Genomic DNA, 24072 nt, shown 5'->3' with positions numbered 1-24072 from the left:
CGGATAATCTTTTCCTTTGACTTCATTGATCAAGGGTACCAAATGACAAGCGAAAAAGGGAAAAATCCATAGAAGAGTTATAGTTCTCCAAGGATAGAGAAAAGAGAAAGAAAACCATGCTTCAAACAGAAAATAAATTAGTGTATGAGTTAGGAGAAAAAACATAGATGTGACATTGAAAAAATATCCTGAAATTAGGGTGGTTGGGAGGGGGCATGAATCATAAATTTTTAGATGGCGCAGATATATTAACTCATGCTCTTCTTTCGTTAAAAAAAAAAGGGAAGTTCTTCTGGCCATGCAGGCCAAGGAGTTGTTATCAGCTCAGCAGGCCACCGAGTGTGCAAGTCTCTTTTATTTAGAAACTAAGGCCCAAACCCAAAATATTGGGAAAAAATTGACCTTCGAACATCATAGTACACAATAAAACCATAAAATCCATTAAATGTGGGAAACGAGAAACCCCAAGTTCCAAGAGTAGCGAATCCCTCCACCGTCGCTGTAAATTGAAAAGCCAACCTCTACCCTTCCTCTTTTGTCACGTACAAGAAATCTAAGTCTTTCTGTACAATCCCTCATCACACCATTATTATATCCCCTCTGCAAGTCTTTTGTTTTCTTAGACCAAATAGATCGCAAAGGAGTTAAGAAATGGGGGCTGGGCGAGAAGTAGCAATATCACTTGATGGAGTGAGGGACAAGAACGTGATGCAGCTGAAGAAGCTCAACACAGCTCTCTTCCCTGTTCGTTACAACGATAAGTACTACGCCGATGCTCTCGCTTCTGGCGAATTCACCAAGCTTGGTTTGCTCCGTTTTTCCTAATCTTTTTCTGGGTTTCCATTTTTTTTTTCTTTTGAAAGTTGTTGAACTCTTTTTGGTTGGTCCAATGTTGTTTGGCATTTCCTTTGCACTGGTTTCTTTTTTAATCTTGTTTTTTTTTCTTTTGTGTTCTTTAGTATATGCCATCTATTGGGAATTTTATTGTTGTTCTCTTTCCCTCTGCGTATGTAGTTAGTATCCTATTATGGGAATTTATTTTGTTGGTTTTGATTTCTGCGTTTGATTTTGGCTTTTTGGTTCTTTGCATCGGAAGATTGATGGCCTTTTATGGGCCAGTTTGATTTATATTGGCATTTGATTATACATGATTGAAAAATGGTTTAATATGTATACATTCTCCAAGACCAGAAACTTTATCCTTGATGTTTCAAGTTACTGAATGATGAACTTGGCTGTCTTGAAACTACAACCTACACTGATTGATAATGAGTGACCTTCGATACCGTTAACATGTTTTCGGTTATCAGTTTAGTGTCTTCTCATGTGATCATTGGTACAAGCAATTCTTTGTTGGATTAGATAGTTTAGGTTAGATAACCCGACCTATATTGAATTGCTTGCTCTATTTATTGTGTTTTGTTTTCAATGGTCAATATTCTGGGCTTATTGAACTCTAAAAATGCGTGTCACCATTCATCCTCATGAAAACATGCCTCAAAAACACTCTTTGCTTCTGCTGTTGTGCTTGTGCTGCCTTACACTCAAATATGTTACCAATCTTAGCTGGTCCAGTCACCTTTTCTTCCATGATCTTCTGCATATTGTGTAATGTTAATACATCCTTATCCTGCATTGCTTTTACACTGTTAAATAGCGGGTAGTAGCTATCCCTGAAGTTTTCTGGTGAACTTCAAAGTCATAAAAACCCAGGCTAAAGACTTCCTGATTCTGAAATTTGCTGCCTTGCATTGGAGGGCACCTATTGAGCTTGATGGTCTACATCTTTTCACAGAAACTGTAGAAATTTCAAAACCTGTTACTTTTTGAAGAGAAGTTATCTTACCGTTTCCTTCTGTCTTGGTAACTGCATATTTGTTTTATTTTCTCCTTAATCCTCAAGTCATGCTCTAAGAAATACACTCAATTGAAGTTTTGAGCAACTCTATCCTTTTTTAACTCTATGATCTTATGAATGTGCAGAGCATGTTTGTAGTGTCCCTGTCACAGTGGCTTCATCATATGATATCAATTACTATGTTACACATTGATGGTTAGAAAGCTGTAATTAATTATTTTTTATTCAATTTGATGGCTCGGAATAAATTGTTTGTGGTGACTCATGCATATTCACGTAACAGATGATGTGATTGTTATACATAGCTATTACATGAGTTGAGACCTGATTAGAGCTTAAGTTGGAGAATGGCCTGTGTTATCCAAAAATTAGTATTTTGTTCTAATAATCACTCTTTTGCATGCTAACTCAGCATATTACAGTGACATCTGTGTCGGATCAATTGCTTGCCGGCTGGAAAAGAAGGAAGGTGGGGCCATCCGTGTGTACATCATGACATTGGGTGTTTTAGCACCATATCGTGGGCTAGGAATTGGTGAGTAGACAAACAACATTTCCTTGGAATAGGTCATGCAAGAAACTAATTGGATGATATTAGTATTGTCCTTTAACATTATCAATACCTATAATTTGAATCTGATCACTTCTTGTTTCACTCGCACTCTTAAAATATCTGCACATGTTCAGTGGCACAATAATGGTTGTCTTTTGCAAATTGCAATGAGGTCAACGATGAAGAAATGTAGAGTGTAACTAACTGCCTCCGCATGTTTTTGCTGAAAAATTATGTTCCCATTGATTCTGAATAGAAGCCATAGTTCGTTAAAAATCTTGTGCAGGTACAAGGCTATTGAACCATGTTCTTGATCTCTGTTCGAAGCAAAAGATACCGGAAATCTACTTGCATGTTCAGACAAACAATGAAGATGCCATCAACTTCTATAAGAAATTTGGATTTGAAATCACGGAGACAATCAAGAACTATTACACAAACATTGACCCTCCCGACTGCTTTGTTCTCACCAAGTTCACCGCTCCATCACAAGCGAAGAAATAACAATTAAAAGCTGGTAATGTTCTCTAGAGGAATTGGTTATTGTTATCTTAGTGAATTTGATCAATTCCTATACTTCTGGGAATTATTTTGACGATAAGGATGCTGTGTTGCATGAATGACATGAGATATGGCGTTAATGATGCCAGTTGTGATTGGTTTATAAATGTGTCCTTTTTTTATCTTTTGAGTTGAAATTTTGTTAGTCTTGTTCAACACTTTCGTTAGTCAATGTGACCATTGCCGGTTCATGTCATTAAATGATTTTGTTGCTTCAGCAAAATGCAATCACTACATTTCTCCGAATTTGATACAATTGGTATGGTTTGTGTGAATGTTAATTTAGGTATTGTAAGATATTCGGTATCTGTTGAGTTTTGGCCTGTTTCAACCCTTCAAGGGGTTGATCACTATTTTCAATTTTCACTAATGTACTTGTAGCAAAACATTTGTCTAATAGAAGTTGCTTCAAGTTTAGTTAGTTTAAAATTAGGCATGCTTGACTTTAAACTATAACTAAAACAAACAAAAATGCTTGTGAACATATAATCAAACCCGTTTAAGAATTCCTTTCATAAAAACAAATAAAAGGCCACATGTTTGAGGATAAAATTTTATTTAAGAACTATTCATTCGATTTAGTTCCTTTAGTCAACAATTTTAAAATTTGATTTGTAATGGTGTCATCTAACATGATAAACGACTGAAAAAAAAAAAGAAAAAAATGTTGACAAATATATAAAATATATTCACAGGTTCAAATTTACATAGTTTTGACGAGGCTGGTCATGACAGGAAGTGGCATTATCTACATGAATGTGTGAGATACACACGTAATTCAGAGACAACCCGCGTCGACTGTTGTCAGTAAGCCAAACCACCGGCAAATGCATCTCCGTCATGATGTAAACTCTCTGTCAACCAATACCCATCCCATGAACCACCAATCCTCTGCCAAAAACAAGCTACTAACAGGTATTAGGAACTAAGTGTTCAATTCCAAATTTCTAATCAAAAGCTACATTTTGTTAGTTCATTCTGTCTCCCATATTTTTTCATTATAAGATGTGATCATGTTGGTTCTCTCCTATTTTTCCCTCCTCAAATGTCTTGAAAACGGGAATTAAACAACCAGAAAACTATGTTACTCAAATTTGAGTATGTAAGTTTGATATAGAAATGTTAAATTTTTTCAAGTTTGTTTCATATATTTTGAAGGTCATTAGAAGCCAGGTCATATGACAATAAACAACTCTCAGTGTTTCAATACATGAATTAGTGAATTACCATGTGTTTATCGTAAACAGCAAACGTTTAGAGTTTCCTTGGTAGAGTGGAGAGAATTGAAAGGCTGAAAAATACAATTCTTTTCATTGGTGTGTTTAGTAGAAATGACGGAAATCTTGAAAGAAAAAATAATTTTTTACCCCTTCATTGCCTAGTAAAATGGAAAAGAAAGATGAAAGAACAAAATATTTTGTAAAAGGCATCATTTTGAACTACCACCTCTTGTTTTCTCCTCTCATCAGTCCAATTGTTTTTACGCATTAGGATGTAAAATAAGCATTTTTCTCGTTTCTTTTCTACCAGGCTCACTTAATTTTTTTTCCACTTTTATCCTTTCATATTTCCATTCAATCAAGCATACCCTTGGTTCAAGGATGATTCGATCTTTTAAAAGAAGGAAATTCTGCTAAAACTGAAATGGCTGAGCAAGAGGCTTTTACCTATTCCATATGATAACATTGCAGGATTTACATTCAAACAAAAAGTTCATAACATTTCTTACCAGCTGATGTCCCTGAGACTAACACATAAGAACATGCTATATAGCACAAATGGTATTATTAGTTCCCGGGAAGAACTGCAAAAGACTAGCAAAAAAGATCGACGTACAAACCTGCACCATTGTAAACTCGAATATTTCTTCCTCATTTGGACGACTTCCAAGTATCCAAACCCGTTGCTTGAATTGGTTCTACTCCAAGATGCAAGAAAAAAAATGACAGGTGATTAGAAAGAAAACAAGGTAACAAACTGGCAAAGGTCCGAAAACATATCACCTACGTGAATTAATCCAATACCTCCTTGACAAACAAACTGCTCAAGATCTTCCTCTCCTTGTGACCAAGCAATACTCGATAACTTGAATGGTGAAAAATTCTCCTAAACCGCTCGAACTATATGAAGATGAAAGCAGAAGAAAACCAGCCAAAAAGAAAAAGCATCAGCATCTATAGAACAAGAATCCTAAAAGTTTGCAAAATTCATTATCGACCTACTGACCGACCTGTCCTAGGTCAAAGAAGGGTCCAAAATATGTAGACCTTTCAAAAGGATCAAATCCTGCAAACTGTCAAAAGAGCATACCCAAAAACAGAACTTTAATGGCGTAATAAATTATACGTTATAAAACAGTCAACTTGAAGAAAGAGAAGAGAACTATATGGTTTCAGGAATTTACTCTGTACATAACTTCAATCCCGTAATCCTGTCGAGGTTGGTCATTGTACTTTAATGCATCAAGTTGGTGCTGAACAGCTTCTTCCGCACTAAACTATAACAACAGTTTAACTTCGTTATTGATTGCTTTTACCTCCCGACACAAAAGAAAATACTAACATTGTTTAACAATAATTCAAAATTTAGACTCCATTATATTGATCCTTTTCTTCTTTGTTTTTCACTGAAACTTTTATAAGAAACAAAAATTGACGCATAATTTTGATCAGAACAGCAAAATGACATAATATTATCAAATACACACACGCACTATATATATATCAAACAAAAAAATTTATAGCAAAACGCATAAACCTAATAATTAAGTAAAAAACTGGGCTTCAAAACTTTATGATTACATAAATAATTAGAAATAATTACAAAGCTAAAAGCTTACAGTTAGCCTTGGGCCAAAAGGTCTTTTCCTTCTAGATTCAAGCCTGGAAATTGAACCCAAAGAAAAAGTCTGAATTGTTATCATATATTTATCGAGAAATTAAAGTTTATAGTAATCGGAAGAAACCTACCAATGAGCAGAGAGGAAATCGGGGATGTCAGCAGAAGAGGAGGATGAAGAAGAAGAAGCTTTGATGAGTCCATGGGGTTTTTTGGAGAAGAGAGACATGGATTTTGCAGTTGGCAAGGAGCAACATAACGACATCGTATTATTTTGCTTCCCTTCTACCTCGGAAAATTTACGACCGTTTCTCTTTGCCTTGCGTTTGCTGTTTCTCCCCTTCTTTCTCTTCTTTTTGGTTTTTAGGAAGTTACGATATGCGGGAAATGAAGATGAGGCGGAATTTGGATGGATCGATCTTGTCCGTTGAATGTGCACGTTGGCGAATCCGACTGTGCGGGACCGTGTCTCGTTAAAAAAAAACATTTAAGGTGAGTTTAATAAATTAAAATATGATTTTATTAGGCAGTACGAAAGATAAAAGGGTAAATTACACCTATGGTCACTTTTGTTTACCTTAGGTTACATTTCAGTCACTTATGTTTGAAATGTTACGTTTTAGTCACTTACGTTATCGTGTTGTAACATTTTAGTCACTGAGCCGTTAATTGTCATTAATGGTGTAATGGTAAGCTGACGTGGCACGTTAAATCATCATTTCAAACAAAAACTCTAGGTTAAATTATACAATTGGTCCCCATAATTTTTCATTTTGAGCAATTTAATTCTTTTATGTTCTTTTAACTTTCTTTCTTTTTCTTTTTATTTTTATTTTTTTTCCATTCTCTTCTACTTCTCCCTCTGTTTTTCTACCTTCTTTATTTCTTTAAACATACCAGGAAGTCGAATTGGTAGTGAAGAAAGAAGTATGGTATGAGTTTATGGGTTTTGGTTATAGGGTTTTGGTTATAGGCAAATGATGACAGTCGACTTCCTACTTCTTTTTTCATTGCCAATTTGACTTCCTAATATGTTAAAAGAAATGGGAAAGGTATGAAAACATAGGGAGAAAGAAAAGAGAATGGAAAAAAAGAGGAAAGTTTAAAGAACATAAAAGAAAAAAAAATTAAATTACTTAAAACGAAAAAAATATGGGAATCAATTGTATAATTTAACCTAAAATTTTGTTTCAAATGAGGATTTAACGTGCCACGTCAGCTTACCGTTACACCATTAACGACGATTAATGGCTCAGTGACTAAAACGTAACCTAAGGTAAACAAAAGTGACCATGGGTGTAGTTTACCCCGAAAGATAAATATATTAATTTAATTGTTTTTAAAATTTTAATAAAATAAAATAAAATAAATATTTTTTTATATTAAGTAGTTATATATTTACTTATTTTATTCAATTTTTTTGTTAAAAATATATTAAATATTAAAATTTTTCATTTTAAATAAAATAAACATTTTCAATGATTTATCAAACATACCCTTTCTCTTTGAACTTAACTATTTTTTTCTAATTTAGTTTTAATCTTTTAATCTTTTATATTAATGTTTGAACTTTCATTTCGTGAAATAATTTAGCTCTTTTCTATAACACTGTTAAAATGTGATGATGTGACATTCTAAAATTTTACCACACCATTATTTAAATTTTTTTTAAAAGTTATATAAAATTTTAAAAATTCAAATTTATATAAAGTTTTAAAAAATATTAAAAAATATACTAATTATAAAAAAATGTAAAATTGTAAATTTGTAAAATGAAAGTTAAATTTAGAGGCTAAATTTAAATTATCTATAATCTATAATATAATATATATAAGCACGAGTTCGAGAAAACTTTTAAACTTACGAGTATACCATTTATTGTTCATTATATTAATAAATTGACATTATGTTAAACTAAGCCTTATTGGATAATATGTTTTGATATAAAGTGTTTTTGAATAAAAGTAAAGTTAAGCAATTTGATAAAATCAAGTTGAAATGGTTTCAATTGAGTCAAATATTTTCAAATATGTTTTAACCATTTTCAAACAAGTTAGAATTGCTTTAGGACAAAAAATATCGATACTTTTTTGTCTAAGTATCGATATTTACAAGATATCGATACCCCTCTAATAATCGATACAAAATTGACATTTTGTTTCTAACAAACCCTGGTAGGTATCGATCCGATATCGGTACTTTTCTTAAGGTGTTGATGTTCCTGCTCCAACGATCACTGAAATTTGCATTAATTACAAAAAATATCGATACCCTTTTAGTAGGTATCGATACTCGTTCCTGAAGGTGAAGTTAATAACCTAGTGTTTCATCCCCAACGGTTATATTCACTTTTACAACAACCACAATGGTTGGAAATCAATTAGAGGGTATAAATACTATCTTCCAAAGGTCTAGTAACAATAAGAGTAATGTGAAAAGCTTAAAGATCAATCAAAATAACCTAGAGCTTAATTCTTTCATACATTTTCTTGTAAACACTTGTGAGCTTTCATTATATTCATTTAGCTCAAGTGTTCTTCTTTATCTTAGTGCTTAATTGGCAAACATCCTGATCTTGTAAGGATTATTTCTTTGTTTGCTTATTTGTTTCTCTTTGAGAGAGGGTTTATTCTTAAGGTTTGGGTAGAAACCTTAAGGGAGTTGTATCTTAAAATTTTGGGGTATAAGTCTTAAGAGAGATTGTAAGGTTAAACATTGTCCTCAAAGGTTGCCAAATTAGTGAATTTGGAGAAAATCCTTAGTGGTGGAAAAGGTGAGGTAGTGGAGTAGGGAACTAGGGCTGAACCGCTATAAATCCTTGTGTTTTTTGTTGCAAAATATTTATTGCTTCCACCACAACATCTCAAAGGCTGATTCAACATACTTTTTGGCAATCTCGAGTTGATCTGTAACACCCCTTACCCGAGACCATTGCTGGAGTTGAGCATGGGGCGTTACTTGACTTAACTTATTAGTTTAGGGCATAAAAATTTACTTTAAAAATTTATTTCACTGTTCACCATAATGCTGTGCACCTGCGCAGCAGTTACTAATTTAACTATAAATCAAGTTATGAAACATGAAATTTAGATCTGTAAATTTTCCCTAAAACTAGATTCATATATTATCTTACCATCAAATTTTTAGAATTTTTGGTTTAGCCAATTAGTAAAGTTTATTCATTAAAATCTCTCCTATTTCACTGCCTGACAGTTTTGACCTTTATTCACTAAAAATAAATTTTCTCATCGTATGATTTTCATATGGTGTTCTCAATTGTTTCTATAGAAAATAGACTCACTAAAGAATATAGAAATATAAATTATAACTCATAATTATTTTTGTAAATTTTTTAATTATTTTCTAAATTCAGAACAGGGGACTCCAAAAACCATTCTGACCCTGTCTAACCAAAATTCAAATATCTCAGAATATAAAATTCCTTTACCCACACCGTTATTTTTCTATGAAAATAGACTCAATAATATTTAATTCTATATATCATTCACTCTTTAATTCATTTTATACTATCCTTGGTGAATTTTCAAAGTCATGTCACCGCTGCTGTCCCAAAACTGTTTCATTGCAAATTTTTACTCTTTCATTGCAAATTTTTACTCTCATAATTTCTAAGTATAAACTATCACCTAGGCATTCATAATACCAAACATATTCTTACTTAGCCATTTTAATAGCTAAAAATTATCACATATTTACACATCATCCTTTAGAAATATCATAAGGACATACATTCAAAATGACTAAGTCCCTATACATGCCATAGCTCAAACATTGATCAGCATAAAATACCGAGTTTTTGTTGTTGATAGTGTGAGCGCTCTCCGACGTCTTTAAAATCCCCGAATTAACTTTGCAATACTATAAAAGAAGGAAAATAAAATAAGTAAGCATAAAGCTTAGTAATTGCATCTCATTTCAATTCACATTTTTATAACAGCACAAACACATATTTCACAAGATAAACATGTGTACAAGAAAGCTTACACTTGGAATTTAGACTAGGGGTTTAGGCTACAACGAAATACCAAATGACGCATTTAATCATGTCCACAAGAAATTAATCAAACACTCACCAATTACACTTTCATTGAAATGTTGAAAGTTCAAACTAGCATTTCCTTAACTTGTAGAAGGTCTTAACAAATCCAAAACTTCAACACAATAAGTCACACAACAAATACAATTAGCAATCAGCTAAGAACTCACCTCAAGCAACCAAAATACAAGCCTAAGCTTAATTCTCATGTAACCGAAACCTTCAGAATAGCAAAGTTAAGACTAAAATATCTCAGTCTATACTTAATATTTTTGCCTAAAACTGATTCCGTTCATCTAATTATTCACCTACTAATCTTTTTATGGGAGATTAGCGAGTGGACATGAGAGTAATTAAATTCTATGCAGGGTTTCTTAATAGATCAACTGGTTGGGATAGGAAGAACGTAAAACCCTAGGTATGACAAATCTAGGTGGGAATGACCCCAAAATTGGTATTGCCTATTCGTGAGCACCTTACCACAATCCAGTTTAGACTGTGAAGTCAAGAGATAAGTAGTTTTTGTTGACCCATTAGTTTAGTGGATGATTGAGAGATCCTACTAGGTTAATGATTAGTTGATTGAATAGAACCTGAAATAGGAATTAGTTACAACCACCAAAGCGAGTTAATCTTCCGTCATTGGAATCGATTAAATCTACAAATTAGTTTTCCATCCTTATTTTTTATTCATCTAAATTATTTTTATAAAACATGCATTTTCATCACCTTAGGAATTATCGTAATATAATTTAGTTAAATTACTAATTAGATCTATTAACGTCGAAGTTAGAATTGATTTAGTCTCGCCTCCCTTGGGTACGATCCTCACAGTAGTTCCATACTTCGTTGTATAAACTATATTACAACCTAACTGGTATACTTGTGAAAACCACCTAACAATAATATTTTGTGACAGCCCAAAGTTGACCCTAGTCGGGAAGTGGTTTCGGGACCGCTAAACCGAGTCACCAAAATGTTTGAATGTGATACTTATTGTCTAGAATATGTAATTATGAATGTGTGAAAATTTCAAGCTTCAATTTGGTTGATTTCATGTGAATTTAGTTAATAGGACTTATGTGAGAAACTTCTAAAATGTGATAGGTCAATGTGTGAGGACCTATTAGTGCATGTGGACAAAGGGGGGACTTGCATGTCAAATTTTCCCCCCTACTAGTAGTGGCCGGCCATGATGGGCATGATGCACAAGTGTGCAATTTATTTTATGGAAATTATGGCATGAGTATGGCACAAATAAGATATGTTAATTTGTGTCATAAAATGTTGGGATAAAACAAATAAAATAATAAAAAAGGAGTATGGAGAATACAAAAAAAAATGTGTGTGTAGTTGTTTGTCCCCCCCATTGCCGTGAGCTAAAGAAGAGAAAGGAGAGAATTTTGTTCATCCTTTTCTCATCTTCATGCTTGCCGAAACTAGAAAGAAAAAACAAAGAAAAATTTTCTCATCCTTTGGTTCATCCTTGGCCAAAAATTTTAAGGAGGAAAGAAGAAGAAAGGTGAAGAGATTCGGCCATGCATGTAGCTAGGCTAAGGTATGTTTGATGATGTTCCATGAGATGCATGCATGTTTTAGTTGTTAGCTTGAGTTCTACTTGGCCCATGGTCTAAATCTTGCTATGTGATGGAATTGGCACTTGACCATGGATGCATCATTCTTGGTTGGTGTTTGATGTTGTGGTGATGAGGCATGAGGATGAGTTAAGATTCGGCCTAGGTGGAGGTTGTGTTAATGCCATTGCATGCAAAATATGAAGCCTGTTAATGATGCATGTGATGATGGCTTGATGATTCTTGAACCTCCTTTTTAGCATTTTTGTGTGAGCACATATGTGCATTGGTTGCTAAATGGAGAAGAATCGGCTAGCAAGATGTGTGCTAAGGCCGAATGTAACTTTGCATGTTGATGACCAATGCATGTGTTAAATCGATGAAAAGGGGGAGGATGCTTTACTAGTGTGTGTATATGTGTGTATTAAGTGTTGAGATCGACCCCAAAAATAGACATGCATATTCGGCCAAGGGGAAAGAAATTAGCTAATATGTTGTGTTGATGCATGATTTTTGCATGTATGAGACTTTAATGTCTAATGTATAAATATGGGCTAAGTGCCTTGTGTTCATCTTTTTGATGCCTAAATGATGAAATCAATTTATTTGTTTGATTAAGCTCAAGAGCAAAGGGGAAATAAATCCGATAAAGGGAAGGAAAAAGTGGTTGAATAGCTAGCGGAATCGTTCGACAACACCCGAGGTAAGTTCTTGAGTAAGAGAGCTTAAATTACAATGTGATTAAATCATGCTCTATGTGTGGCTATTGAGCCGAATGTGCAAGGACGATATGTGCCTTGTGTTTGAGTTTCGCAAATGAAAATGAAATATGAATGTGCATGATTAATTGAATGCTGTCCGGGCTAAGTCCCGAAGGCTTTGTGCTAAGTGAATATATCCGGACTAAGATCCGAAGGCATTCGTGCGAGATACTAAATCCGGGTTAAGTCCCGAAGGCATTCGTGCGAGTTATTAAATCCGGGTTAAGTCCCGAAGGCATTCGTGCGAGTTGTTAAATCCGGGTTATGTCCCGAAGGCATTGTGTGAGTTACTAAAACCGGGCTATGTCCCGAAGGCATTTGAACGAGGAGCTATATCCGGTTAAATCCCGAAGGTACGTGATTTGGTAATGAATGAGCTTGCTGTAAAATTCCAGCGAATACTCGAAAAACATCCCAATATGGGGATATGTTACGTATGTGTTGAATTTAATCGAGCCCTTACAAATAAATGTTCGCTCAGTTGATAAACGAGCTACCGGCCTTCGGCTAAGTTAGTCTATTGTGTATGTACATAAGGGTTGTGAATGTTGTGAAGCAAGTTTGATATCGGTAAATTGCGTATTATGAAATATTCCATTTAGCTAAATGTGTGTTATTCTTTGTTTATGCTGGAATTTCTTGCTCAAAACTTACTAAGCATAAATTGCTTACTTCGTTCCATTGCTCCTCTGTTTTATAGATTTTTGGTTCTCCAGCTATCGGACTCGGGATCTTGACGTCGAAGTCGCCCACACTATCAAAGGCTCTTATGGGTACTCTTTTGGTTGAATTTTGATATGGCATGTATAGGACGACCCATTGTTGTTTTTCGAGTACTTTATGTGATGTATAAGTTTTGGATAGCCATGTGAAAATGGCTTATATGTGTTTAAGTATAATGTTATAATCATTTAGTGTGGATATGCTTGGCAAGGATTGGCCACGGGGATGGTTAATCACTTTCATAAATTGTGCTATGTATGCAAAAAGGGCTAGTTGAACCATGAAATAGGTAAAGCCTACCTTAAAGGTAGATGCTGACAGCAGCAGTGACGTAGATTTGGAAAATCACTAAAAATAGTAGGAATGGAATTAAATAGTGAATAAATTATGTAAACAAACCTTGAAGAATCTACTTTCATAGGAAAGTAACGAAACAATCATATGGACAGTACAGTAAGAGATATTTGGGTTCTTGTGGAACAGGGCCAGAACAGTTTCTGGATTCCCTGTTCCGCCTTTGGAAATTCACTATAAATTGACCAGAGATAATTAGGGGTCATACCATATATGTATGGATTCCTCTCTGAGTCTAGTTTCCATAGAAACAAACGGCATCAGTATTGAAGCTCTGTGCAGAGAGATATCCAAGTCGTAATGGGAAAAGGTCAGTGTAGTCGACCCCTGTAACATGGGAGACTTTGACTAATAAACTGTACTAATTGGCCCGACCAAAAATTCTAGAAAAAAATACATAGGTGGGGACATGAGTCTAGTTTCAGGGAAAAATCACCAAACTGATTTTCGAGTTGTGAAACTCAAGATATGATTTTTGAAGCGACTAGTACTCAGACTGGGTAGTGTCTGGAAGGAAATTTTTCAAAGTTTGTTAACATCTCGTGTCCGACTCCGGTGTCGGTCTCGGGTTCGGGGTGTTACATATTTGCTTGCAGAAATTACATTCTAGATGTGTCACGCCCTAGAATTTATTTATTAAATTATGCAAATTTGTATCACAATGTAGAAAAAGGCCGAGTGGTTTAGTGTCTTAATTAATTGTTAGAGGTCCCATGTTCGAATTCCCCTACACCCAGTTTATATATTTGCTCATCCTAGCCGCAATTGTTGACCATTCTAGAAGGTCAACACTCCCCCTTTCCGTCCCAGTCTTTCCATAAAATGGGGAGATTCTCTTTCCTTTTATTGAGTCTTCCACAGCCCCTTTCTACTTTCCTTTTTGTGTAAAATCCCCCTTTTCACTCCCTTTGTCCCCAAATTTACCCAAAATGAATTTTTGACTACCCTTGGTTGGCCCTAGCTCTCCCAAAACCTCAATTTTCATTTTGTTATTTTTTTCTCTCATCTCCTCATTTGCAGTCTACCTTCTCCTCCACTGTTTTTGGATTTTTCGATTATTTTTCAACACTTTTGAAGCTATTTTTCTTCAAATCTCTTCCCCTCCTCCACCATACTCGAATGCTGCACCGATTTCCTTCCATACCACCGTCTCGTCGTCATTGGCCACCGTCAATTTGTTTCCATTTTCCTTTTTTTCTTCTCCTCTTTCCAAAAACCCTCTTTTAAACTCCTGAATCTAATTTTGCATTATTAAAAATCATCTTTCAAATTGTTATTTTATTTAAACTCTTTTATTTTTCGATTATAGGGCCTAATCCTTCTCTTTGATTTTTTTGGGGATTTTGTTGCCAAACCCTTTTCTCTCCGTTTAATTGTAAGTATGAAGAATTATCGTAAGTATTATATTTTTGAAGTACTACTTTTAATTTAACAAGGATCTAACTATTCAATTTCGTGCATCATTGAAGAATATTAGTAAATCCCAGAATACAAACATCAACTGTAGAAAGAGGTGATAATTAGCGATCTCTTTGTATAAGTAGTGCCAAATTAGTGATATTTATTTAGGGGAATATTATTATTTCATTAGATCGGTACTAACACATATTTTGATTTAACATAATGACTCAAGGAAAATCTTATTCATCTCTTTCGAAGTGGAATTAAGATCAATCCATCAAATCTAAGGTGTGCGGATTTAAGTGATATTATTCGATATTACGATAAAATAAATAATGATGAAGAATATTTATATATAGTAAGTGTATTGCTTATGGATATTGATATTTAATATTGTGATTATGTGAATACAAGTATATTTATAGAAATCGGTAAAATCGATAAGCGAGGATAACAAGTAAATCCTGAAATTATGTGATTTTGTGGTGTGATTGGTTTATTGGATGATTCTAAGATGTATGATAATATATGATTTCCATCACTCATGTCATGTGGTTTATGGCTTATAAAAATATGGTATACTTATTTATATGGAAATAATATATGTTACTAAATTTTGATCTAAGGATTTGTATGCTAATTATGCCCTACAATGATGCTCTGATTTGCTTGATAAAGCATTTATGTGTAAAAATATGAGATCTGGCTTGCATGTTAAGCATGTCATACTCTGATAATCCGATTCGCATATAAAACATGCTACTGAAAAATCTGTTTTGTTTCCATAACACATGCATGGGTATGAAAAATGTACGAAGCAAGTATCTAGTAGTAGATCAGCATTTCTGGTGGCTTGTCCACAATATTATGTATCTGGCAGTAAAGCTGCAATTTCTGGTGGTTCGACCACAATTTGTTGTGTTATTGGTTGGATGAGTTCTGGGGAACTCTGTATGGAGTGTAGCGGAGTTGGGTAGGATTTAAGTTCTAATATTTGTATTGTATTCTGAAATTGTTGCATTGATTACGTCATTACACAATTTGCCATATCTACTTTATAATTGAGTAATTTATATAAGTCATGGATTGATTAATATGATGCTGTGATGAATTATTTTGTGAAATAATTGTTATTTAAGACTTACACTGAGCCTTTTTAAGCTCACCCCCTCAAACTTTGATTTCAAATAATCGAGGCTAGGATGGGCTTGGCTACGGAGGTACTTTTGGTTATTTTTTGGAAAACCTTGCAAGTAGTGGTATTGTACATTTTGGTTTGTGTTCATGCTTTATGGACTTTAGTTTTGGGACATTGGCTTGGATTTTTTATTTGAGTACTTTGGATAATGTTTTGGGTTTTTTCTTTACTGTATGATTTGTTATGTTAAATTATAATTTAAATAATTTGAATAAATAAAACTAAAATGACAGACTATTTTTATAACAAATTTTATTAGACTCTAAGTAACGATTTTAAGCTCAATACTTGATTTTTAAAACCCATCACAACATGTTTGCAAAATCGATGATTTCCAAAGTATCAATATCAATCTTATGATTTTTCAAAATGACATTTTTCCGCTGCAATGTTTTTTTTTTGAATCTTGACATTTTTTATTTGAACATAAGATCGAATTTCTAAAATAACACTTAGATAACACAACCTTCGATTTTCGCAAAATGATTTTCAAGAGATATTTTCTAAAATTTTTTATTGGGCCATCGTCATGGCAAATGTAATCTTCAAGATTTGGCCATAACATTTGGGTAGAATCTAGGAGGCTCCAAGATGCTAGTACATCTGTAAGCGGTCTATAACAAATGAGGGAAAAGAGAATTTGGATTTGTGGATATTAATTAAGTGCAAAAACTTAAAATCCTATTAACAGATGTTGAGCGAATTATGGTTGAATGTCAGAATGAACAAAAATAATGAATTATTGAATAAAAGAACTGAAGTTGAAATTGAAATTACTTAAACAGAAAAATCCCCAAATCATAAATAAAACCTAAATCTAAGAATAAAAATTGAAAACTATGAAAAATCCCCCTAACCAGGTCTTGAACATTAATATTTACAGTAGTTATTTCAGATGACTCGTTTAGACCTAATACAAGTGACTAAACATATATGATTGAAGTTGAGTGGATGAAAGTAGTCTTAGCAAATTGTTTGGCCTCGTTAGAGCAATGTCAGGACATCCTTTTGATCTTGAATTTCTAGATCGAACTCTTGAAGTAGAAGTACCCATCGAATTAGTCTCGTCTTATCGTTTTTCTTGGCAAGTAAATACTTAATTGTCGAGTGGTCTATATAAATAGTCACTTTGGTACCTACAAGATAAGATCGAAACTTGTCAAAAGAAAACACAATAGTAAGTAACTCTTTTTCTGTTACTGTGTAATTCAGTTGAGCTCCTGTCAGAGTCCAACTTGCATAGTAGATGGTATGAAAAACTTTGTTCCTTCACTGACCCATGACAGCTCCGATCTCGAAGTCACTTGTCAAATTTAAACATCGTGTCCTTCTCTAATAATTTGCATAAGAGTTTAGCAACTTTGGAGAAGTCCTTAAGGAATCTTCGATAGAAACTAGCATGGCCCAAAAAGCTCCTAACACCCTTTACAGATATTGGAGGTGGGAGTTTCTTAATAACACTTCTCGTACCATGAAATGGCACTTTTCCCAGTTAAGGACAATGTTTTTTCTTCACATCGCCTTAGTACTTTGGCTAGATTGGCTAGGCAATCATCATATGCATCTCCAAATACTGAAAAATCATCCATAAAAACTTCCAAATATTTCTCAACCATGTCAGTAAAAATAGACATCATACATCTTTGAAATGTAGTAGGTGCATTACATAAACCAAATGGCATGCGTCTAAATGCAAATGCACCGTACGGATAGCTGAATGTTGTCATGTGTTGATCTTCCGGTGCTACTGTAATCTGATTATACCCTGAGTATCCATTGAGAAAACAATAATAGTCTCGCCCTGGGAGTCTATCTAGCATCTGGTCCAAAAACGGAAAAGGAAAGTGATCTTTCCTCTTTGCCTTGTTCAGCTTCCGGTAATTGATGCAAATTCTCCATCTCGTAATCGTTCTAGTAGGTATCAACTCGTTATTCTCATTTTCAATGATCATGATACCTTCTTTCTTTGACACGCACTAGGCTGGACTTACCCATGAACTATTTGAGATGGGGTAAATTATACCCGTATCTAACCACTCGATGATTTCTTTCTTGACTACGTCCTTCATGATGGGGTTCAAACTTTGTTGTCCATCAATCATCCCTTTTTCGCCATCTTCTAATATAATCTTGTGCATGCATATAGATGGACTAATTCTACGAATATCAGCTATGGTCCATCTGATAGCCTTCTTGAATTGTTTCAACACCAGGATGAGTTTCTCTTCTTGCTCAGTATTTAATTTTGCTGAAACAATCACAGGTAGAGTAGAAGAGTTACCTAAATAAACATATTTCAAATGTGAGGGAAGTACCTTCAATTCTAATTTAGGTGGCTCCTCGATTGATGCTTTTGGTTGGGCATAATACCTTTTCTCTAACTCCAAAGATTCATAGCAGGATTGCAAATTAAATCCCCTTTGATTAGCTTCTAACAAAGCTAAGTATTCATCCTCCTCTTCATCATTTAAAGGATCTGATGTCAAAATTTGTTCAAATGGGTCCTCAACATAATTGAGTTTCTTCTCCATGATTAAATCCTCTAAATCAGACACTGCAGAACAATCATCAATTATGTTAGGAAATCGCATGGGCTTAAAAATTTTAATGTTACCTGATCATCCTGAACACGCATAGTAAGTTTTCCCTTCTGCACATCAATAAGGGTCCTTCCGGTTGCTAAGAATGGTCTTCCTAAGATGATTAGCACCTCTTTGTCTTCTTTAAAGTCTAGAATCACAAAGTCAGCAGGAAAGATAAATTTCTCTACACGTACCAATACGTCCTCAATTTTTCCTTCTGGATGTCCTAAGGATCGATCTGCTAATTGAAGTGTAACCGTAGTAGGTCTAACTTCACCTATCCCCAACTTCCTAAATATTGACATGGGCATGAAGTTGATACTCGCACCCCAGTCACATAGTGCCTTACCACAATATGTTGCTCCAATATTGCAAGGTATGGTAAAACATTCACGATCCTTTAATTTTGGGGGTAGTTTGTCTTGAAGATATGCACTGCATTCCTTCATTAGGGCTACCGTCTCAAATTCTCCAAGCCTTTATTTTTTAGACAGGATATCCTTCATAAATTTAACGTAGTTCGGAATTTGTTCAAGTGCTTCAACCAACGGGATGTTGATATGAAGTTGCTTGAGTACGTCTAGGAACTTCTTGAATTGAATTTCCTGCTTCTGCTTCTAAAGTCTTTGAGGGTAGGGTGGTGGAGGTTTCTTTACTAGAACTGATTGATTCATTTTCTGTGGCAATTTTGCATCTAATAGAGTTATTAGTTGATCAGAATTAGCTGGTTCAGAAGTTACCTTGTCAGATTTTACAGATTCAATTTTTGGTGAAACTGGAATTTCAACACTCGGTTGAACTTCCTTTGAGTCTTGAGAGTCAGCTGGCTCCTTCTCAACTTCGACATAATTGGGCTCTAAAGTCTTTCCGCTCCTCAATGTTAACACTTTACAATGCTCCTTCTCTGGATTCCTCAGATTCTCCGTATCACTAGGTAAAACACCTTGTGGTCAGTTTCTGAGTTCAGTTGCAATCTGGCCCACTTGATTCTCCAAATTCGTTAGAGAGGAATAATTTTTCACCATGTATGCCTTCAATAGATTCTCTAAGCTATTGGATGGTTCAGCTTGGGTCGGTTTCTGAGCTTGTTGGGAAAAACTAAGTGGCTGGCTCGATCTAGGTTGGACATAATTGTTACTAGTTCCTGCCCTTTGGTTACTCCAGGAAAAATTTGGGTGGTTTCGCCATGATGGGTTATAGAAATTGGATTGCAGCCCTTGCCTTTCTCGATTTTTGTTCTAGTTACCCATGTAATACACGAATTCTGGGTTCGATGGACATTCTTCAAATAAATATCTTTTCCCACGATAAACACAAGCTACATTTTTAAATTAATTCAGTGGCTGTGCTGCAAAATATTACACCCCATTAGTAGTAAGATTTTTAAACATTGAGGATATTGATGATACTTGAGATGCGAGTAAAGTGAGAGTGTCTACTTCATGTATTCCAATGACTCATCTTCCTGAAGCTGCTCGATTGGTTGGACATTGATAATTGTTGCTGGAAATCCTCTCAATGATTTCATAAGCCTCATTATAAGACTTAGAAAGGAGAGCACCATTAGCAGAAGTGTCCACTTCCATCGTAGTGTAAGCATTGGGACCATTATAAAATGTCTCAAGTTGTATGCAATGTGGGATTCCATGATGAGGGCACTTTCGTAATAATTCTTTGTACATTTCCCATGCCTCAAACAATGACTCATCATCCATTTGTTGGAAAGTAGTGATCTCGTTCCTCAACTTAGCATTCTTGCTAGGCGGGAAATACTTCATAAGGAATTTTTCTGCTAACTTTTGCAATGTTGAAATTGAGTTTGGTGGTAATGAGTTCAACCAAGCTCGAGCTCCGTCCCTTACACCATGTTTGGTTTGGTGTATTGGCATAGCCAATACATCCCTAATCGGTGGGCCCCACCTAATGCGGCTGTATTCCATCGTTTGGTTTGATGTATTGCTAATACGGGTGTAATCCTTTACCTTTCTAATCGGTGAAAACCACTGATTTCTAATCCCTTCCTTGAGCTCAGTTTAGGCGCTGCTTCAGTTTTGGTCCCTGTTTTACCCTCCCCATTCCCGCTTCTGTTTTACCCAAAATCCACGTCTTCTGTTTTTTCCTTCTAGCTTTCTTCTCCACTCTCATCGCCTCTTCTCCTTCTCTTTTTTACCTCTCTTTTTTATATAGGTTTTTTCACGTGTGGTGGGCATGGCATGGCACTGGTATTTTATTATCTCTCTCCATTTCTAGATCCCCAACACAACTCAAACCTCGACCAACTCTTCGAACAATTTCGAAGGAGCTAACATTCGCTTCCGAGACGCCGACGACAAGGAAATCTCCAGCAACAGCTCCAATCTCGATGATTCAATCGTCGCCGTTGACAAAGCTAGTGAATATGTTTCTATGGGAGAGCCCGACATTTCATTTTTCGGTTGCGACGGCGAAGATGATAAAACCAGTGCTAATTATTACTTCGATTCTTACTCTCACTTCGGTATATTTTCTACTTCTCATCCTCTTTTCCAAGATTCAATTTTGAAGTTTTTTTACTGATTTTTCTTGTTGATTAGAAAACAATGAGAATGTGAGGATTTCTTAGTGTTGCCTTTCACATTTTTGTGAAGAAGGTTCGAATGTGAGAAGAAAGTTTCTATCTTCGCAAAAGTTAGAGCTTGTTGAGTTCAATAGTTTATTTATATCTAAGTAATTTGTGGTTCACTGGTTGCATGTTTATGGGGCTAGCATGTTGGTATTAGGTAGGGCATTGGGTGCTGATGTTTCAAGTTATACATTCTTGTATTTATCTCCAGTGAGCACTTTCCTCTAAATCTTTGTCCCCTCTTTTGTGTATGTGCAGGTATTCATGAAGTAAGTGTGCAACAACTTGGACATTTGAATCTTGTTTCATTTTTGTCGACTTATTTATGGAATGGTTCTGCTTCAGTCACCATTATTTTGTGATCTATTGGGTGCCGAATATCTGTGATTGGAGGGTTGGTTGTAATTTTTCTGTTTGTTTAAGCTCATACATGAATTAATGCATCACAGTTACTATCCAAAAACTGTCTTCTTTTTTTAACTTAATCTTTTACTTAAATTTCTGGAAATGATTTCTGCGTTTGTTTTCTTGGTTTCAGTAGAAGAACTTGATACGGCTGCGTAACTTTTTCATTTCTTCTTTTTTTGTGAAATATTTTTCCTCTGTGTTAACCTGCTATTCCTTGTATTTTAGGAAATGCTTAAAGATGTAGTGCGAACCAAGACATATCAAAATGTTATTTATCGGAATAAGTTTCTATTCCAGAACAAAGTAGTTCTTGACGTGGGAGCTGGGACTGGAATTTTGTCCCTGTTTTGTGCAAAAGTAGGGGCGGCACATGTTTATGCTGTATGACTTCCAGTTTACATCTTCCTTCTGTTTCTGTTTTATGTGTTGTTAATAATCTGTCTGACCAAATTCTTACACTCCTGGCGTCTATCTCTTATTTGTCAAATGCTGTTCATATTTTTCCCTTTCCTAGGTTGAATGCTCCCATATGGCTGACATGGCTAAACAAATTGTTGAAACAAATGGCTTGCCTGATGGTGAAGTTTTTAAAATTGTTGTGTCTTCTTGTATTGCTTCGTGTGGTTAGGGGCAGCTAGCTACTTTGTTAGTTAAATTCTCCGTTGCATGCTATGATTTGCAGAAAGTAGCTTAGATTCCTGCTATAACTGTTAATTGATTGAGATTTTAACTCCATCATCATGTCAAGCTCTCTTGAGCAGTTTACTTCCTTATTATTTCGTGTGGTGAACGGGCTGGGCCTTTTAAATTTATTTTTACTCTTGCTCATCAAAGCAAAACTTTTGTTGGGTTCTTATAAGCTACATTCTTTACAATCAAAGTTCTTATTCCTTCACCCGTGTCAGGTTGATGATGGAGTTGTGCTACCAGATGAAGCTTCTCTTTACTTGACAGTAATTGAGGATGCCGAGTACAAAGATGACAAGATCGAATGTGAGTATAACAGACTGCTAAATTGATATAAATCTAGGTATTCATGTTCATATGTATTTGTATAACTTTCAACGAGTTTTTCTATTGTGTTTCATTGCAATTCAACTTTTTGTATTCTTATATATACCCCATCTTTTCTACATGGCATCATCTTGCTACAGTTTGGAATAATGTTTATGGCTTTGACATGAGTTGTATAAAAAAGCAAGCTATGATGGAACCTCTTGTTGACACGGTTGACCAGAAACAAATTGTAACAAATTGCCACCTTCTCAAGGTGAGAAAATACACAAGCATATTCCTGTATGTATGTATATATCATTGGGTATCTATATATATGAACACTTATTGGAAATTATTTTACAAAATAATGTGTTTGGAGTACAACTGAATTATTTATTTTGGTTTTCTGGTTTCAGACAATGGATATTTCTAAGATGGTTCTTGGGGATGCTTCTTTCACTACACCTTTCAAGCTTATTGCAGAGCGTGATGATTACATCCATGCTTTCGTTGCATATTTTGATGTTTCGTTTACCAAATGCCACAAATTGATGGGTTTCTCTACAGGTTTGTATCTACATCAAAATTCTCCATCCTTTGTCCTTTCCATTTTATCTACGAATAGAAATCAGCAAGCCAGCCTAGAAGAACTTTGCCTTGGCTAATGGCAAATACAAAATGCAGGACCAAGATCGCGAGCTACCCATTGGAAGCAAATAGTCCTATATCTAGAGGATGTGTTAACCATCTGTGAAGGGGAGACAATAATTGGGAGCATGACTGTTGCACCAAACAAGAAGAATCCCCGAGACGTTGATATAATGGTTAAATATTCATTGAGCGGACGACGTTGTGTGGTTTCGAGAGTTCAATTCTATAAGATGCGCTGATTTTGTTGCAGAGTATTTCATCACCACTACTAGCTGTAGGATACCTTGTTTGCATGTTCCTCAAATGTTTCACCAACATTTTTTTAATTCCTTTTCTACTTTCTTTTTTCTCGAAAGGTTTTCCCTGAGAAAGAAAAACACATAAGATGCATGTACTTCATTAACTCAATCCAACTGTTTTCTTCTCATGTATGCTTCATATTGAGTCTTGTGTTTTGTGTTGATGTGAGGGAGCATATATACAAATGACATTGGATGTATGACATAGGACTAAATAGATTTTGAGCTTTGACAAGCTGCTTATAAGCATTGTTTCTTATAGAAGAAACACATTATTGGAGAAAGCTTTTGAATCTCCCAACTATTGGATTTGGGTTTCTTTTTGACAATTTGTTTATTGTGCTTTTGTTTAGATGATGAGAAAGGAAAGTCAAGAATTATATTTACTCGTTAAGTTAAATGAAGATATTTGTAATTTAAAAAAATAAAAATTCAATATAAATTTAAAATAAGAGTTTAACTAAAAAATAAGAGTTAGTGGCAAAAATTAATAAAATTTAAATTTTAGTGGTAAAATTCAATAACATAAAAATTAAGTTACAAATTTACTCATTTTTTAAAAAAATAACGGCAAATATAAATAAAAATAAAGTACAATGACAAATTTCAATATTTATCTATAGTATGATGATAATTTCGCACTTTAATATTTTTTA

The 24072-nt window shown here is 34.7% G+C and overlaps 3 protein-coding genes and 1 non-coding gene across 4 annotated transcripts; 3 read left to right on the top strand and 1 right to left on the bottom strand.

Moving 5' to 3' along the window:
• The first annotated feature begins 423 nt into the window (after window positions 1-423).
• LOC107918018 (N-alpha-acetyltransferase 50) lies at window positions 424-3094 on the top strand. Its single transcript, XM_016847509.2, has 3 exons — window positions 424-805; window positions 2271-2393; window positions 2698-3094. Exons 1-3 carry the CDS (start codon window positions 652-654, stop codon window positions 2913-2915), a joined length of 495 nt encoding a protein of 164 aa, XP_016702998.1. The 5' UTR covers window positions 424-651; the 3' UTR covers window positions 2916-3094.
• Window positions 3095-3639: 545 nt separating this feature from the next.
• LOC107918006 (uncharacterized) lies at window positions 3640-6297 on the bottom strand. The gene is made up of 7 exons (XM_016847489.2): window positions 5942-6297; window positions 5812-5854; window positions 5377-5469; window positions 5203-5265; window positions 4997-5092; window positions 4813-4890; window positions 3640-3863 (listed from the first exon to the last, which is right to left on the bottom strand). The coding sequence occupies exons 1-7, from the start codon at window positions 6295-6297 to the stop codon at window positions 3777-3779; spliced, it is 816 nt and encodes a 271-aa protein (XP_016702978.2). The 3' UTR covers window positions 3640-3776.
• Window positions 6298-19912: 13615 nt separating this feature from the next.
• On the top strand, window positions 19913-23745 carry LOC107908818 (protein arginine N-methyltransferase 1.1). The gene is made up of 9 exons (XM_041099988.1): window positions 19913-19942; window positions 20711-20957; window positions 21321-21331; window positions 21696-21851; window positions 21985-22093; window positions 22191-22463; window positions 22625-22740; window positions 22883-23033; window positions 23151-23745. The coding sequence occupies exons 1-9, from the start codon at window positions 19913-19915 to the stop codon at window positions 23354-23356; spliced, it is 1299 nt and encodes a 432-aa protein (XP_040955922.1). The 3' UTR covers window positions 23357-23745.
• LOC121220490 (small nucleolar RNA R71) lies at window positions 20102-20208 on the top strand. The gene has a single exon (XR_005917692.1). It is a non-coding gene; the product is annotated as a small nucleolar RNA R71 (small nucleolar RNA).
• Window positions 23746-24072: the final 327 nt, after the last annotated feature.

Source organism: Gossypium hirsutum, chromosome D08 (genome assembly GCF_007990345.1).
Source record: "Gossypium hirsutum isolate 1008001.06 chromosome D08, Gossypium_hirsutum_v2.1, whole genome shotgun sequence".
NCBI lineage: Eukaryota > Viridiplantae > Streptophyta > Magnoliopsida > Malvales > Malvaceae > Gossypium > Gossypium hirsutum.
This window is presented reverse-complemented; position numbering and strand designations above follow the sequence as displayed.